This window comes from Stegostoma tigrinum, chromosome 14 (genome assembly GCF_030684315.1).
Source record: "Stegostoma tigrinum isolate sSteTig4 chromosome 14, sSteTig4.hap1, whole genome shotgun sequence".
NCBI classification, from domain to species: domain Eukaryota; kingdom Metazoa; phylum Chordata; class Chondrichthyes; order Orectolobiformes; family Stegostomatidae; genus Stegostoma; species Stegostoma tigrinum.
Window position 1 is genome coordinate 6,566,513 of NC_081367.1, and position 17,138 is coordinate 6,583,650.

Consider the following 17,138-nt stretch of genomic DNA (forward strand, 5'->3'; position numbering starts at 1 on the left):
AAGCCTATCCAGAAACAGGTCCATCACTTTCAGTTAACCAAGGCTAGGTATAAAATTGAGCTTTGTCGTCATTGCTCAGGTCCTGAGAGTAAATAACAACAAATATTGGTTGTGCACTTTATTTTTTATTAATTCATTGTTCATTTTATTCGTAGGACATGGGTATCGCTAGCTCCCAGCATTTATTATCTGTCAACAACAAAAACAAAGTTGCTGGAAAAGCTCAGCAGGTCTGGCAGCATCTGTGAAGGAAAAGAGCAGAGTTCATGTTTTGGGTCCAGTGACCCTGCCAGTTCTGATGAAGGGTCACCAGACCCAAAACGTTAATTCTGTTTTTTCCTTCACAGATCCTGCCAGACCTGCTGAGCTTTTCCAGCAACTTTGTTTTTGTTCTTGAGCTACAGCATCCGCAGTTCTTTTGGTTTTTATTTATTATGTCTGTTGTTGTCTTTGATGTGAGAAAATTCAGGCTTTACTGTACACTACGCCATGTGTTTGGTAATTGGAAGTGATGACATGAGATGTGTGGTTTTACTTGAGCTTCCTGGGAAAGGCATTCTCTCACTGACAGTAAGTCTGCAGTTGGGAAGTTGTTGTCATTCTTTAACTTGAAGCATTCAAAAGGCTTTCAGTCAGCAACCACAAGTGGTTATTACAGAAGATTGGAGATAATATTTTGGCATGGATTTGAGAATTGTTTAATAGATAGAAAATAGTGTGATCCAAACTAGAATTGATTCACAAAACTTGAGTCAATGGGAATAGAGAAGAAAGCTTCCTGTTGGTTGAAGTTGTACCTAGCAGAAAGGAAAGAGATTCTGCTTGCTGAAGGACAATAATTTCAGATCTGGGACATAGTTGTAGTCGTTCCTTAGAGTCCGTAGTTCAACCACTCATCCATGACCCCTCGGCCTTCGTGAGGCCAGAAGTGGAGATGTTCACTGTACTGTTCATAACTTAACAGAATCTGAAGCAAAATCAGGAATACATTTACGTGTGAGCAAATTTGTGGTGTATATGTTATCTGCCAGGCAATGACCATCTCCAACAAAAGCGAATCGAAACATTTCCCTTGAACATTCGTTCCACTAGTTAAGCTAGGCGTGACTGGTTAAATCATTCGGAATGCATTCAAGTTTTCTCATGACATTAAGGAAGTAGGAGTTTAAGCTTTGAGGAGGATACAGAGACATTATAAAGGAGTATAGATAGCTTAAGTGAATGGAGCATAACGTAGGAAAATGTGAAATTAGCCCCTTTTGGCACCAAAAAAAATCACTTAGAATTAGGGCCACAACGTTTTACGAGAAGATGATGAATTTCATCTTGAGAAGAGTGAATCTGAGGAATTATTTACTGCAGACTGTTGCAAGGCTAGCTTGTTAACAAACTATATTCAAGCCTGAAATGGGCATATTTTTAATCAATAATGGAATCATGTGTTATGGGGAAAATGTAGAAAAGTGCAGTTGACAATTATCAAATCAGTCATACATAGAGACTATCACTTTTTCTTTAATTTTTTTCTCATTTTAGTTTGGAATTCTTAGTTACAGCCTAGAATTGAACTTCAAAATAACAAGAGAAAAAAAAGACTGGTATCAGCTGTTAGGATTTGACTCGGAAAAATAATGCATGTTAACTACTGTCTGAAGAACAGTGTAGACTTTTCACGCAGACGTTATGCTTACAGGCTTGTCAGCTGAACTAATCAAGGGAGGCCCGTTGCTGGTCAGCCCACCACGGAATGCTGAAAAAGCACATGTTGAACTAGTGCTGACTGCCTCCTGGCCAAAACTCGGTCTGGCAGCTCCCAAAGCAAGACTATAGTTGTTTCAGAGATAATAGGAACTGCAGATGCTGGAGAATTTGAGATAACCAGGTGTAGACCTGGATGGACACAGCAGGCCAGGCAGCATCAGAGGAGCAGGGAGGCTGACGTTTCAGGCCTAGACCCTCCTTCAGAAGAAGGGCCTAGGCCTGAAACGTCAGCCTCCCTGCTCCTCTGCTGCTTGGCCTGCTGTGTTCATCCAGCTCTAGACTACAGTTGTTCTTGGTTTTGCTCTGTACAGTTTTCAACTTGTTGAAAGTTCTGAAAAAAATTCCAGTCATAAGAAATAAATAAAAAGCTTTCAGAGGTTTGTGGGAGTGGTTTACATTAACTGGTGACTTTGGAATTCAAGCAAGGTATACAATGTTTCAGCCTGTAATACGACCCATTTGTCTTTAGATTTCTTGCAAGCCTAGTATTCACCATTGAAACAGTTATCAAGCTGCCTAATTATATTTTTTCTAAATAAAACTACACTTATCTGTTTGTGAGCGTGGGTTATTGTTCAAAGGAGATTGTTACAAAACAATCAGATTGGGCATGAATCAGAGGTAATGCCTATGTTCTGCCCAAGTTTAATACTTAAACAAAAATTAACAATTATTAAGTTGGTGTCCAAGATCTGTTACTGTTGAAGTCTCTTTTAAGATTAATTGAGCAATTTCGAGGGTCATCGTTTTAATTTCACTGTTACAAATTCAGTGATTGTGAAGCTGATTTAGTTAGGTTTGCTTTGGCTTGCTGTGACTATGTTGTAACATAGATCTCATTTGAGTTTGTTCCATCATTCAATGGGCTGAATGGCCTACTTCTGTGATGACAGTTTGTTTCCTTAATTGGAGTCTGGATTTAGAGGTCAGCTGTTTAGAACAGATGACAAATTGCTTTATCCACAGGGTCACGAGTCTTTGAAATGCTTAGCTGAGAGTTGTGGATGTTTGTATTGTTGGGTATATTCAAGGCTCAAATAGATTTTTGATTCATGTGGGATTAGAGTTGAAGTTTGGCCAGGATATTGACTACCTCTTGTGGCCTGAGGCTCATATTTCTGAGGTTGTACAAAATTCTGAGTTACATCAGTTCTAGATACTTATCTGGCTGTGACCTTATTTTCTTTCTGTCTCTTAAATTTCTGATAAATTAAAGAAGCCAGCTGAATCTTGATATTTTACGATTGAAGGATGTGGTATTAGTTCTGTGAATGCAGTTTGATGTAAAGTTGTCATCAGGTGATGAAGTGAGTGCCAAGATATAATTGTTTTAAAAAAAAGTTTTTAAACTGATTTTATGATCCATAGAATCCCTGCAATGTGGAAAAAGGCCATTTGGCCCAATGGGCCCATACAGACCCATCCCCCTATCCTATCCCTGTAACCCTGCATTTCCCATGGCTAATATGCCTAACCTGAGTACTGTAATTTAGCATGGCCAGTCCACCTAACCTGCACCCCTTTGGTCTGTGGGAGGAAACCGGACCGGAAACCCCCCACAGACACGGAGAATGTGCAAACTCCACACAGTCGCCTGAGGGTGGAACCAAACCCAGATTCCTGATGCTGAGAGGCAGCAGTGCTAATCACTGAGCCACCATGCTGCCCCCTTAGTTGTGGTGAGGAGTGAGTTCCAACTCAGATTTTGTTTAGAGGAATCCCCACTATGTTCAGCATACAGTAAAAATCTTTTGTCTATATGCTTATCTGCTCCTTTAAATTGCAGTAGAAATGCTCCTGCAGTTCTGAGGGAGTGCAGACTTTCAAATGAGGCCTAATTTGCCACAATTGGTTGTGAAAGAAGATTGGGGAAGTCTTCCTGATGTCCTGTTCAATATGTAGCCCTCAAATATCTCTAGCTGATTTTTTTTTGTTTAGTCATTATCTTATTTATGGAAGCTTGCTGTGTGCAAATTAACTGCCATCTTTCCTTTTTAAGACCTGATTATATTTTAAACGTGCTTAATTGGCCTTCAAAGTGTTTCGGGATTCCCCAGAGTTGTGAAAGCTGCTACAGAAGTGCAGATCTTCTCTTGATAAGTTCCTGTGCCTGCATTTATATTGTAACTGTCTGATTTAAATGCACCTGTTATTCAACATACAGTTAGCCAAGCAATAAGCAATTTCCTACAATGTTTCTCGATCAGTTGTAGTTCGTTTACTTTGCAAACAGTTATCCGCCAATCTGGTGTGAGATATTTGATAGCTTATTCTTTCTACGCGAAAACCACCACCTCCTAATTGGGTCGGTCACAGCTGTTCTAGCCACTCTTGTTCCATGAATTGACTGTTGTGACAAGGGGCTTTGGAGAAACCTGGGCAGGTTTGGGGAGACAGAGGTGGAGTCACAGGGTGAGGCTGCATATCGATCATTAGTGTTCTGTTTTACAGCCAATGTACCTATGTTCTTGGTATTACATGGATTAAATGCTCATTGTGTATGGTGACGTTTTGGCTGAATTGAATATAACTTGTAGCCCAGTCACCTATTCTCTGATTAGATAGACCATGTACTCGGAGTAAAGGTAGAGCCGATTTTTCTATTTGTTGTGTGAAAGCGTGTTCAGAGACCTGATTGGAGTTGAGATAGTTTCACTCCACATCATCTCAGTGCCATCTTTGGGCTTTACACTGTAGTAAATCTGAGATCTATGCAAAGTCTACCAGTTTCACTAAATGTATAGTTGAAGTACATCCTAAGCCATCCTCCATCTAGAAGGCTGAAACGTGAAATGGGTTTTCTCAACTGTTTTTAATATTATACAATATTTTCCCGTGACAGACGTTATCTCTGGTATACACAGATAATGATTAATGGAGATTAATGGAAGGGTCAGTTTGTTTTTGAGGGATTCCCACTGTTCCTGGGTTAAAAGCCTTCACTTTTTGTTTACCTCTATTATTGGATTGAAACACCACAAAATAGAAGGTTTGTACATGACCTGCTGGCTTTGGATCATGGAGGTTTAGTTTGGCTTCCTTTCAACAGAGGGTGACTAAACCATTTTCTGTTAGTACTTAATTAGATAGTGTGTAATCCCTCTGACAGTGCTGCAGAGACAATGTCATCTTTTGAAGTTGATTAATTAAAGATTAGATAGAACAAATGTTCAAGTTTCTTAAGAAACCGCCCCCTAGGTGTTTGTGATGGGAAATTTTTGAGGCATTTTGTCCTTTCAGCAAAAAATTGTCCTGTTTTAAATTTTTAACAAGTTAGCCAAATATACCCCGTGACACAAATGAAGCATTTTGACAGTTTATGAAAATGTTTGGTTATTACTGTCTGCAGGACTTATGCATCCTTTGACTGGTTCAAGAATAATGCTAGAGTCGTGCATTTCAAAAGTGTTAAAATATATGTCTTATCTCTTGTCAAACAAAATTGTGCGATTATTGAAAAGTGAGTGAAGTATTCTGCTTTGAATACAGTTGATTGCAATCAAAAGTATCTTCGATAGCTGTCTGGAATATAGAATGCTAGTCATGTTCAGAAACCAGTTGACGAATATATTTAATGAAGTGTATCTTCATTACTGCCTAAAAGGAGGTTGTCACCTTTTGAGTGTGATATTTCTAGTAAGTTAGAATACCACAAGTCTCTTTTGGCCCGGGACCCTCTGTTTTTCTAGCTGTTGGACGGTTGAAGACTGCTCCGATTGGTATCGTCTGCTTAAAGTGGTCGTCAGCACTGAAGTCATATACATCTACCAAAACAAATCAGCTTCTTTTAAAAACTTGAATTGCAGACCATGATAAATGCCCTCAATGTTTGTTACTTTTTGTGCCTAGAATGGAGATTTGCTCCATTTCTCCTAGAATCTGCCATCCACCCAAAACGTTAACTCCGATTTCTCTCCACATGCTGCCAGAACTGATGAGCTTTTCCAGCCATTTCTGCATTTTGTTTGATTTACAGCATCTGCAGTTCTTTCAGGTTTTATTTAATTTATTACATTGACCTCTTCTAGATGTGTAATTTTTAATACTTTGTCCTTGGCCAGCAGCACTAACGAAATAGTTCAAAAACATAGACTAACGAAGTGGCTGTTGTCACTGATCAGTCCTCAGATTTACAATGGTTGACGTACCTGGATAAAATGCTCTGTCAATTGTGCCCAACTGTTCCAGAAGCCATCACAAAATGTATAACTGCACAGAATCCCAATGAGAGGACTAAAACAGCCAACTTGTATGACTTACTCAGGCAAAAACAATTCACACCTAGTTTCATCAGTAGCAAAATAAAACTTCATTTATGTTACACCAACAAACAGCAAGCAAAGAAAAGAGGATTTCTAGTCTGCTGCTATGCAACTTAAACTGTATCTCTTTAAAACCTCTCACGAACACACTGGACCATGATTGAGACAGACAAGATAAACAATTTAACACCAATACAAAGGGTGGGAAAGAAATATAGACATGATAAGCAAAATTCTGAGAATCACCAGTCCATATTTGAAGAGTGTGTTGAACTATATCGGTGAATTTTAGTACTGATGACACACTGTTCTGAGGATAATGGTTGTTCTTGGGTTCACCCAATCAACTGTTGAACAAAAATCTTTTGTTTCAGAATTCCGTCTCTGTTTTCTTTTTGTCCTCGCGGAATGGATGAGATGTCTGCAAGTTCGGCAATTTTGCCTCTGTTGCCCTGGCACACTTGTTGGAGATTGTTGAAACTACCACAAGGCTGTCGTCAGCCAGAATTTCTTCTACTCAAAAGACCTGCTCAGTTTGATTTTCCTACACCCTACCCCTACCACCACTCCTATGAAAGGTGCTGTTGTATTGCACAGCTCCAAAAAAAAATGCAGTGTTTGATTTTTAAATTGTAAAACTTTCCTGGTATTTGTCATAGCAGTCCAAATTCCATTTCAGTTTACAATGCCCAAAAGGAAAATGTGGTCTTTTAATAACATCACCCCTTCAGTCAGTAGCATCTCCAGGCTTGGATGAAATGGTTAGCTTTGTGCTTAATTTTGCTTTAACCCAGATTGCATTGATGTACTTTATAAACTGAAATTGGAGTAGAAGTGACTTTTCTGTGAGTCTAAGTGCAACTCCCTGCTGGTAACAAAAGGCGTGGATGCCACTTCTGTGTAACTCTCTTGTGGACCAAGTGATCACATCAGATGAGTGAATGAAAGAAAATGGGGACTGGGGCTGACTTTGAAATTACCTAGATCCATGGATAGCAAATCAGCAGATAACAAGAAATGAGTGTCATCACTGTACCCTAAGGAAATTACTTTTTGAACGTACTGAGGTGCATGTGTCTCTTTCCTTCTTTTTTAAAAGCTGCTTAAAGCCTAGTTTTGACCAAACCTTCTGGACACTTGTCCTAATACTTCCTTCGGTAATTTGTTGGCAAAGCTTGTTTGATAGGGCTCCTGTGAAGTCCTTAAAGTAAGTTACTAAATGGAAGGTGCTATACAAATACATGTGTAGTGGTGTCATAAAACTGCAACTATTTGCCTGATGTTCTCCTCGTCAACAGATCCTGATAGTGGAAACAGTGTGGTTCAATTGGGCCCCCTCAGTTATGTTTGTTTTACTGTTGACTAATCTTGTCACATTGAATGTTGGAACACTGATAGGGTTCAGTGTCATCTTGACCTTTCTCCCCATCAACAAATGCAGCTTGTTTGACTCGTGTTGCAGAATATCTTTTTTTAAAACTGATTCTGGGCAGATGCCAGTGGGCTAGCTGCACTGACACAGTCTGGTGCTATTGGATATGACCAGATGGTTAAAGAATCTAATTATGACACTCAGAATTTCTGCTTAAAGAATTGGAGAAATTGGGGCATTTTCCTTTTTGGAGAACCAGTATTTGAGAGGAGATTGCATCAAAGTATTCAAAATTGTGTAAAAGAAGCAATGGTGGCACTAGAGAACTTTTTCCAAATGTGAGTGGTTAGGATCAAGAATGCTGTACCTGAGTATTCTTTCAAAATATTCAAGAAGGGATTGGCTTGAAATCAAACGGGAGAATATGCAAGTGTTCAGGCCAAAGGCAGGGAAATGACCATTGGGTAAACCGTCTCTAAGGAGCAATAGTGCAGATGGTGGGCTGAATGATCTCTTCTGTGATTCAGACCTTGTATTGATACCAGCTGAATGTGAAATTTAGCCTTCATGATGTAGGCCCTTTTGGTGGTAAACTTTTGTGATTACAGTCAATATTTCTGTAGAGGTAAACTGGCCACCTTTTACCTGGACATGGTGGCATCATGGTGGTGTGCCTGTAATCTTTAAACCCAAGCTAATGCTGGGGCTACAAATGGCTCAAATCTCACTTTGATAACTGGTCGAATTTATATTCGATTAGGTTTAAAAAAAAGTCTGTAATCTAAAGTTAAGTAATGGTAACCGTGACAACTATTGTGGAATATCATAAAATCCATCTGGATCATTAATATCCTGTTTCAGAGAAGGCACTCTGCCCTCCTTATCTAATCTAGCCTGCATGTGACGCACCACTCCTTCAACGGCTGTCAAGGTTGGCCAACAAAATGCTGGCTTTACAAGTGATGGTCATTCCTTTGAAAGAATTTAGAAAAATAAAATTGCACTTTGGAACTCTGAGCGCTCAGTTCAGTGAATCAAAATTTTTTTGATAGGTTGCTGGGTGCAGATAGCATCTTCCTCCCAAGTACATTCCAATTGGCCAATTGCACTGTCAAACCTTGCAAAATTCTTCCCGTAAATGATGTTGTCTTGGCTGCAGACATAAGTGTGACTGTGTGCCAGGTCGTGCTTTCTCCATGGACTGACGTATAATCAGCATTTGTCAAAAGTTGACATGCTCATGCTGAACTCTAAGCTCGTAAGGATTGAGATGACATGCAGAGGCCTTTGTGTGTGCTGGGGAAAAGTGGGTTTGTGAAGACTGCAGAGATAATGGGAACTGCAGATGCTGGAGAATTCCAAGATAATAAAATGTGAGGCTGGATGAACACAGCAGGCCAAGCAGCATCTCAGGAGCACAAAAGCTGACGTTTCGGGCCTAGACCCTTCATCAGAGAGGGGGATGGGGAGAGGGAGCTGGAATAAATAGGGAGAGAGGGGGAGGCGGACCGAAGACGGAGATTAAAGAAGATAGGTGGGGAGGTAGGGAGGGGATAGGTCAGTCCAGGGAAGACTGACAGGTCAAGGAGGTGGGATGAGGTTAGTAGGTAGCTGGGGGTGCGGCTTGGTGTGGGAGGAAGGGATGGGTGAGAGGAAGAACCGGTTAGGGAGGCAGAGACAGGTTGGACTGGTTTTGGGATGCAGTGGGTAGGGGGGGAAGAGCTGGGCTGGTTGTGTGGTGCAGTGGGGGGAGGGGACGAACTAGGCTGGTTTAGGGATGCAGTAGGGGAAGGGGAAATTTTGAAACTGGTGAAGTCCACATTGATACCATGTGGCTGCAGGGTTCCCAGGCGGAATATGAGTTGCTGTCCCTGCAACCTTCGGGTGGCATCCACCCGAAGGTTGTAGGAACAGCAACTCATATTCCGCCTGGGAACCCTGCAGCCACATGGTATCAATGTGGACTTCACCAGTTTCAAAATTTCCCCTTCCCCTACTGCATCCCTAAACCAGCCTAGTTCGTCCCCTCCCCCCACTGCACCACACAACCAGCCCAGCTCTTCCCCCCCCTACCCACTGCATCCCAAAACCAGTCCAACCTGTCTCTGCCTCCCTAACCGGTTCTTCCTCTCACCCATCCCTTCCTCCCACACCAAGCCGCACCCCCAGCTACCTACTAACCTCATCCCACCTCCTTGACCTGTCAGTCTTCCCTGGACTGACCTATCCCCTCCCTACCTCCCCACCTATACTCTCTCCACCTATCTTCTTTAATCTCCGTCTTCGGTCCGCCTCCCCCTCTCTCCCTATTTATTCCAGCTCCCTCTCCCCATCCCCCTCTCTGATGAAGGGTCTAGGCCCGAAACGTCAGCTTTTGTGCTCCTGAGATGCTGCTTGGCCTGCTGTGTTCATCCAGCCTCACATTTTATTATCTTGTGAAGACTGCATCCAGTATCAGGGCTGAACTGTGAGGAGCATCAGAGTGAATGAAGGAATTCTTTGTTATACCCGTGGTTCCCTTATTGTATGTTACAAGTGAAAGTCCTCTGGAGGTATGGAAAAAGATTGATTCTGCAGTGCTTCAACATGTCGTGGGCACTTTTTGGGACTGTGATTATGTCAGTTGGTGTGTAGATATATGCCATTGTAAAGTGGGAGCAACATGGTCCAAACCCTGGAACTCCTTGTCTCACTGCACAGTGGATGTACCCTAACCTCATCGACTGCAAGAAGGCAGTTCACCACCACCTTTTTAAGGCACTTGGGGATATGCAACTAATGGTAGCCCAGCTGGTGACACTTACATTCCATAAAAGAAGAACTAAACCAAAACAAAACAGTGCAAATCTCCACCTTTCAAGCTAGCTTGAATGGATTGAACTGCTGTGGATTTTCTCTGGTTGAGTGATGTCTGGGAGTAATGTGGGGACCTACCACAGAGAATTGGCAGCAGCCTTGCAGTGTTATAGAACATAGAACATAGAACATAGAAAAGTACAGCACAGTACAGGCCCTTTGGCCCACGATGTTGTGCCATGGAATAATCCTAATCCAAAAATAAAATAACCTAATTTACATTCCCCTCAATTCACTGCTGTCTATGTGCATGTCCAGCAGTCACTTAAGTGTCACTAATGACTCCGCTTCCATGACTACCACTGGTAAACTATTCCATGCGCTCACAACTCTCTGGGTGAAGAACCTCCCTCTGACGTCTCCTCTATACCTTGCTCCTAGCACCTTAAAACTATGACCCCTCGTGGCAGTCAGTCCTGCCCTGGGGAAAAGTCTCTGACTATCGACTCTATCCATGCCTCTCATTACCCTTGTATACCTCTCTCATTACCTTGTACACCTCTTGTATAATGGCTGCATTAAATATAATTACGCAATTGGCTAACATTTGCTAAATAATCACAAATGTGTGAAGGATTACATCAACAACCAATTTATGATTGTCAGTTTGGCTCACAGCGTTTGTGCCAACAAAATAGAAGACAGCCATTCATTGGTTCATTTCTCAGGGTAAATCCCTAACCAATCAGAATCAACCTGCCTGACTGAAATTTTTTCAAAGCTTGGCAGTTTACTATTGGTAATCATCTAACTGATGCAATCTCCATGATAATGTCTCTACCAATTAAAGTCCCCTTGCTAACCAATCAGCACTCTTATTTCATACAGTATAAATGTTTTCTCCATATTCGGTATTTCTAGAAAATTGTCCTGATAAATAACTTGGATAAAATGTGTCTTTATTCAGCTACACTTACCCTGTGGTACAGAACCTATCAGTAATTAATAATGTCTTTAAGTAGGGCTGTTGTACTGAATAAAGTGTACTTCTTGACATTTAATGATAGTGAGAACTGCAGATGTTGGAGTCAGAGACAAAACAGTATGGAGCTGGAGGAACACAGCAGGCCAGGCAACATCAGAGGAGCAGGAAAGTTGATGGTTTAGGTCAGGACCCTCCTTCAGAAATGGAGAGGGGGAAGGGATGCTGCCTACAGAGCTGCGTTCTTCCAGTCTCTTGTGCTTGCCATTTAATGTTGTGTTTAGTTGCACACAGTTAAATGTGGACAAAGGCTGGAAGATTGAGTTATAAACATTAAGGGACACTACTTATATCAAATGAAAAAAAATCACAATCCACTTGCTCTTTATACAGACAATGGATATGCATGGAATGCTCTATCAATATGGCAACTGGAGTGCTTTACAACTGAAGTGTGCACTTATACTGCAGATGGCAATTCTGAAACTAAGGGGTTTTGTATTATCCTGTCAAGCCCAAATGCTTCCAAGCCACCTTTTGAAGATGACATTAAAAGAGGATCATGTCTCCTTTCTTGGGTAGCTGTATTTGTAAAGAAGGGGAGTGATTTTGCTGGCCTATTAGCTTGTTTGGTGCCTTTCAACGGCAACATTTAATTTGTCACTTATCTAATAACTCCTCATTAAGTTCCTGTAATAAAAGCAGGAGGTGCTTGAGACACTCAGCAAATCTTGCAGCCTCTGTGGAAGAAAAGCAAAGTTAACTCTTCGAGCCGAATACAGGACTCCTCTTCAGAACAGAAGGAGCTGGAAAAATGGTGGGCTTTATGCTGTTAGAGTAAGCAGCAAGTGAAATAAATGGTGAAGGTGCTATAGTCATAGAGTCACACAGCATGGAGACAGATCCTTTGGTCCAATTAGCCCAACATGACCATATTTCCAAATTAAACTAGTCCCACCTGCCAGTGTTTGGCCCGCATCCTTCCAAACCTTTCCTTTTGTACTTAATCAAATATCTTTAAAATGTTGCAATTGTACCTGCATCCACCACTTGCTCTAACAGTTCATTCCACACACTAACCACTCTCTGTGTAAAAAGTCAGCCCTCATATCCATTTCAAATTTTTCTCCTCACACCTTAAAGATATGCCCCATAGTTTTGAACTCCCCCACCTTAGGGAAAAGGCCTTTGCTAATTACCTTAGGATTACACGTGATTTTATGAACTTCTACATATGAAGAGTAGAAATGGGATGTTACTCCAGAATTTGAGTAGAAGAGCTACACTCTGGAACAGATGAGGGCTTTTCTTTGTCTGTTTCTACCTGACCTGCTTTACAAAAATTCATTAACTCATGAATGAAATCTCTTTAAGAATTTAACACCCAAGCGTTTTCCACCCCCCTCAAAAAAAAGACAGCTGAGTGATCTGCTGTGGCTCACTGTTTATATACAATGCAGCATTGTGACAACCAGAATATGAATTAGTTCCTGGATGCTGGAGGCTTACTGTCACTAGAGAGTAATAGAGTTGCTTTGTCATATTGTTTGATGGTGTGTGGGTGCTGCTGGTTGGGCTGGAATTGATTGACCACCCCTAATTGTCCTGGGCACCCTTGAGCGGGCAATAAATAGAAGCCTTGCCAGTGACATTTGATTTGCAGATCACTCAGTGACGCGATTTCTACAGTAGGTTTACTTATTGATTAAAAGCTATTCAGTAGTTGCCTTTGGGCTTGTGGCAGCTATACGGAGTGAGCCGTGTTTTTTTTCTTAAATGACTGCGTTTTTCCAATGTATGTTGTGTTGCCTTTTGGTGCTAACTATTGTGTCCTTTCTTTAGGGTTTGTCTTGACCTGAAATGATGTCCAATAACGGAGAGCTGGAGGACAAACCACCTGCACCCCCTGTACGTGTGAGTAGCACTAGTTTCCCAATGGGTAGCAAGGACACACTGTTGACCAACCACAATGCCAAGCCACTGCCGTCTGTACCTGAAGAGAAACAGAAGCGAACAAAACTCAAGTCTATTTTCTCAAACACTGGAGAAAAAGGTAAATGAAAGAACCCATCACAGTGGTAATGGAGGGGTTTGTGATCAGATGTGTCCTGGGGTCAGAAGAGTTGGGTGCCTGGTCACTGCCGTGGTGTGGAATGTGTGAAAGAATATATGAAACACACAACAAGGCAGAGGAGGAAATTGTGCAAGAAACGGCAATGTGTTTGGGCATGCAACAGTTATAGTAAGTATGATGCAGCAATAGGGCCAGCAGATAGTGCATTTGCTATGCCAGAGACAGTTAAGGATTGGTACAGTCAATACACAACTCCCTATCTTCAAAGCTTTTCCATCCGATGCCTGCTTTTAATGTTTGCCTCCCCCAGTTTCCAACGAAGCCGATAGCAGTTGGAGTTTCCCTACAAATCTGGGCAGAGTACGATTTTGTTTTCTTGTGCTACTGTCTGAATGAAGATTGTGGTGTTGTTGTGATATTCAGAACAGAATAAAGCCTTTCAGTTTGGGGATTATACATTTGAAACTGACGTCATTGGATTAAATCTAACAAAAAGTGATGCACTTGTGTCCAGTAAGCAGCTGGCTGACTGCCTCCTAGGCTTCACATAACCAGGCTGGCAAATGGTTCAAACTATTTGGTGTTCTGTTTTTCCTTATGATCTTGCATAAGGGAAGGGCGAGGAGGTAGAAAGTTGAACTTTTAGCAGTGTTCGGGTAGGGGCAGAGTCTCCACTTAAACCGCCCAGACAGCCAGCTTTTCAAACAATTCTGGAATCTCATTCTGTGATTTTAGGACAGAGTACTCTTTGCACTGTTTCTCTCTCTTTGCTCTGAGCTTCAATTGAACCCTCTGCATCCCCTTGCAACTCTTGGAGCTTCAGATTGATCCAAGAGTGAAATCTTTCACAAATCATATACAAGTAATTCTAGTAGGAGGCAGGAATAATTCATTGTAATAAAATCTTAATGAGTTAATCATACAGCGTAAAAGCAGACCGCCTGGCCTACTACGACTGTGCTGACCAATAAACACCAAACTGCACGTATCCCTTTTACCTGTACTTGGCTTATAGCCTACTATGTTCTGGTGTTTTTATGTGCTCATCCAGATGCTTCTGAAATGTTGCAAGAATACATGACTTAACCACCCTCTGGGCAGCATGTTTCATATTTCTACCACCTGGATGGAAGTTTTGTTTTAAAACTCCAATCCCTTCTCAACCTCACCTTCAATTTATGCCATCTGGTCTGAGGCACATCTGTCTTGGGGAATAGATTCTCACAATCCCCTCTGTCTGTGCCTCTCATAATTTGTATATCTTAATCAGATCTCCCTTCAGCCACCTCTGCTCCACAGAAAACAAACCCCAGCCTATCCAGTCTCTCCTCGTTACTGTGAATTTTCATCCTGGGCAACATCCTGGTTAATCTCCTCTGCACCACCTTCAGTGTAGCCATGTCCTCCTGATAGTGTGGTGACCAAAATTGCCACAGTATTTAATCTGTGGCTTAACCAATGTTTTATAAAGCTCTAGCAAGCCTTCCTTCCTCCTACATTCTGCACCCTGGTTAATGAAGGCATATATCCTCTATACCTTTTACACCACTCTGCTGACTTGGTGTTAAGACTTGTACACCAAGGTCCCTTTTGTTCCTGAGTTTTGGCTAGGGACCTACCATTCATTTTTCTCTATCCTTTGCCTTACTGGACCTCCCAAAATACTTCACCTAACAATTATCAGGATTAAATTCCATCTGCAGTTGCTCTTTACCATCTGTTCGATATCGGACTGTAGCCTGAGACCACCATTCTCTCTGTCAACGTCACCTAGTTTCATGTCATTGGCAAACTTACTAAATACACCATCTGCATTCACGTCCAAATCATTAATGTACACTATAAAAACTAAGGCCTCAGCGCTGATCTCTCTGGGACACTGCTGGTCACAGGTTTCCTATCTGAAAAACAGCTCTTTACCATCTTCCTTTGCCTCTTATTTGCAAGCCAATCTTGGGTCCTATGGGCTCTTACCTTTTGGACCAGCCTTCTATGTTGGACTTTGTCAGAGGGCTTAGTGAAGTCCATTCAAACCACATCAACTGCAAAGCCCTCATCGGTATATTTACTCACCTTTTCAAAAAACTCAACTAGATTAGTCAGATAACATCTCTCTCTAACAAATACATGCTGACTATCCCTGATCAATCCTTGCCTTTCCAAGTGTTTATTAATGTTGTCTCTCTGGGAATATTGTGAATTTCCCTACCACTGACATCAGATTAATGGGCCTGTCATTACCTGGCCCTGTTGCCTTCGATGTACAAGGAAATCACATTACTATCCTCCAGTCACTTGGGACTTCACCTGTGGCCTATGAAGTGTTAAATATCTTTGCTAGCGTGCCAACAATTACCACCCTTCCCTCCCATAGCAGCCTGAAATACATCTCATCAGGCATTGTGGATTTATGCACCTTTGTGCCCTCAAAGCATGTTATACCTGCTCCTCATTAATCTCAACATGTCCAAGAACCGCCTCATCCCATCTGAAATCCCTTGCTATGATGTCTTTCTCCACTGTGAATACAGATGAGAAGTGGTCATTAAGACCTCCCCAACATCCACTGACTCCATACTTGGGTTGCCCCTTTGATCTCTAATAGGCCCCATTCTCTCTGTTTCCCTGGTGATCCTCTTACACTTAAGCTTTGGGGGCTTTCTTGATCCTGTCTGTCACAGATATTTTGTGGCCTCTCTTCATCTCCCTAATTTCTCTTTCATGTACCTCCTTACACACTCTCTATTTCTGAAGGTCCTCGCCTCTTTTTAAGGTTCTGTACCTGGCACATGCTTGCTTTGTTTTCCATGTCCCTTGATATCCAGGGCTCCTGGGACTATTTGCCCTTGCCTGTCTCTCTTAGAGAAGCATGTTTGGCCCTGAATTCTCACTATACTACTGTTAAAAGACTCCCACTTTCCAAATGCTGTCTTTCTTGCAACTAGCTGCTCCCAGTTTGTTTGCCAGATCCTGTCTAATAGTATTGAAAATACAACCCCCCCCCACTACAAATTTACACACTTAACTTTTGTTCTCTCCTATCCCCTTCCATAATGACTTTAAAACTTAGTTGTGGTTACTACCCGCAAAATGCGGACTCAGTGAAACTTCAACCACTTGACTGGCCTCGTGCCCTAGAATTAGGTGTAACACTGCCCCATCTCTAGTAGAACCAGTTATGTACTGACGCAAAAAGCTCTCCTGAATGTACTTCAAAATGTTTCACCCTGTTTAATCCTTTCATTCTAAGGTGATCCCAGTTAATGTTAGCAAGCTAAATTTCCCTACACCTTCATGTTTCTTATGCACCTTTCTGTGATTTTTGCCTACATACCTCCTTTCTCCCTCTGACTGGGAGGCCTGTAGTATAATGCCAGCCAAGTAATCTCCGCTTTATATTCCTGGAGTCTACACAGATTAACCTCCTTCTTAAGACCTCTTTAGGACATCCTGTCTTGTTTCTACAAATTAATGTTTGGGATTAAATCACATCAGATCAAGATCTAGATTCATAACTCATTTCAAATTGACATTACATGGAATTGTAATGAAAGTACTGCACAGAAACAGGCCATTCAGCCCAACCGTGTTCCATGCTTGTGTTTTCATACTCAACATTGTTTGGACTGGAGTGGAATTTTTTTTTATGTGCAGTCTACTAAGACTCTTTTTATAACCTTTATAAAGACTTCCATCAGATCACCCTTCTGTTTTCTCTTTGCTTGATGCCTATGCTAATTGATTTGGAGAAAGTGGCATATCTATATGGAGTTGTGATTGAAAATCAGGTGCAAAGTCGTTGGATCTAAGGTTTAGAACTCCCTCAGATGGTAAGAACTGCCGATGCTGGAGTCAGAGATAACAGTGTGTAGCTGGAGGAACACAGCAGGC

At 41.7% G+C, this 17,138-nt stretch overlaps 1 protein-coding gene across 2 annotated transcripts in view; it reads left to right on the top strand.

The window, feature by feature from the left end:
* LOC125457670 (serine/threonine-protein kinase PAK 2-like) overlaps nt 1-17,138 on the top strand; it is an 80,382-nt gene that overhangs the window by 33,125 nt on the left and 30,119 nt on the right. For both annotated transcript variants that reach the window (XM_048542217.2, XM_048542219.2), the window contains exon 2: nt 13,016-13,226. In XM_048542217.2, coding sequence (XP_048398174.1) covers nt 13,034-13,226 — 193 coding nt within the window. In that variant the 5' untranslated portion in view covers nt 13,016-13,033. The remainder of the gene's footprint in view (nt 1-13,015; nt 13,227-17,138) is intronic.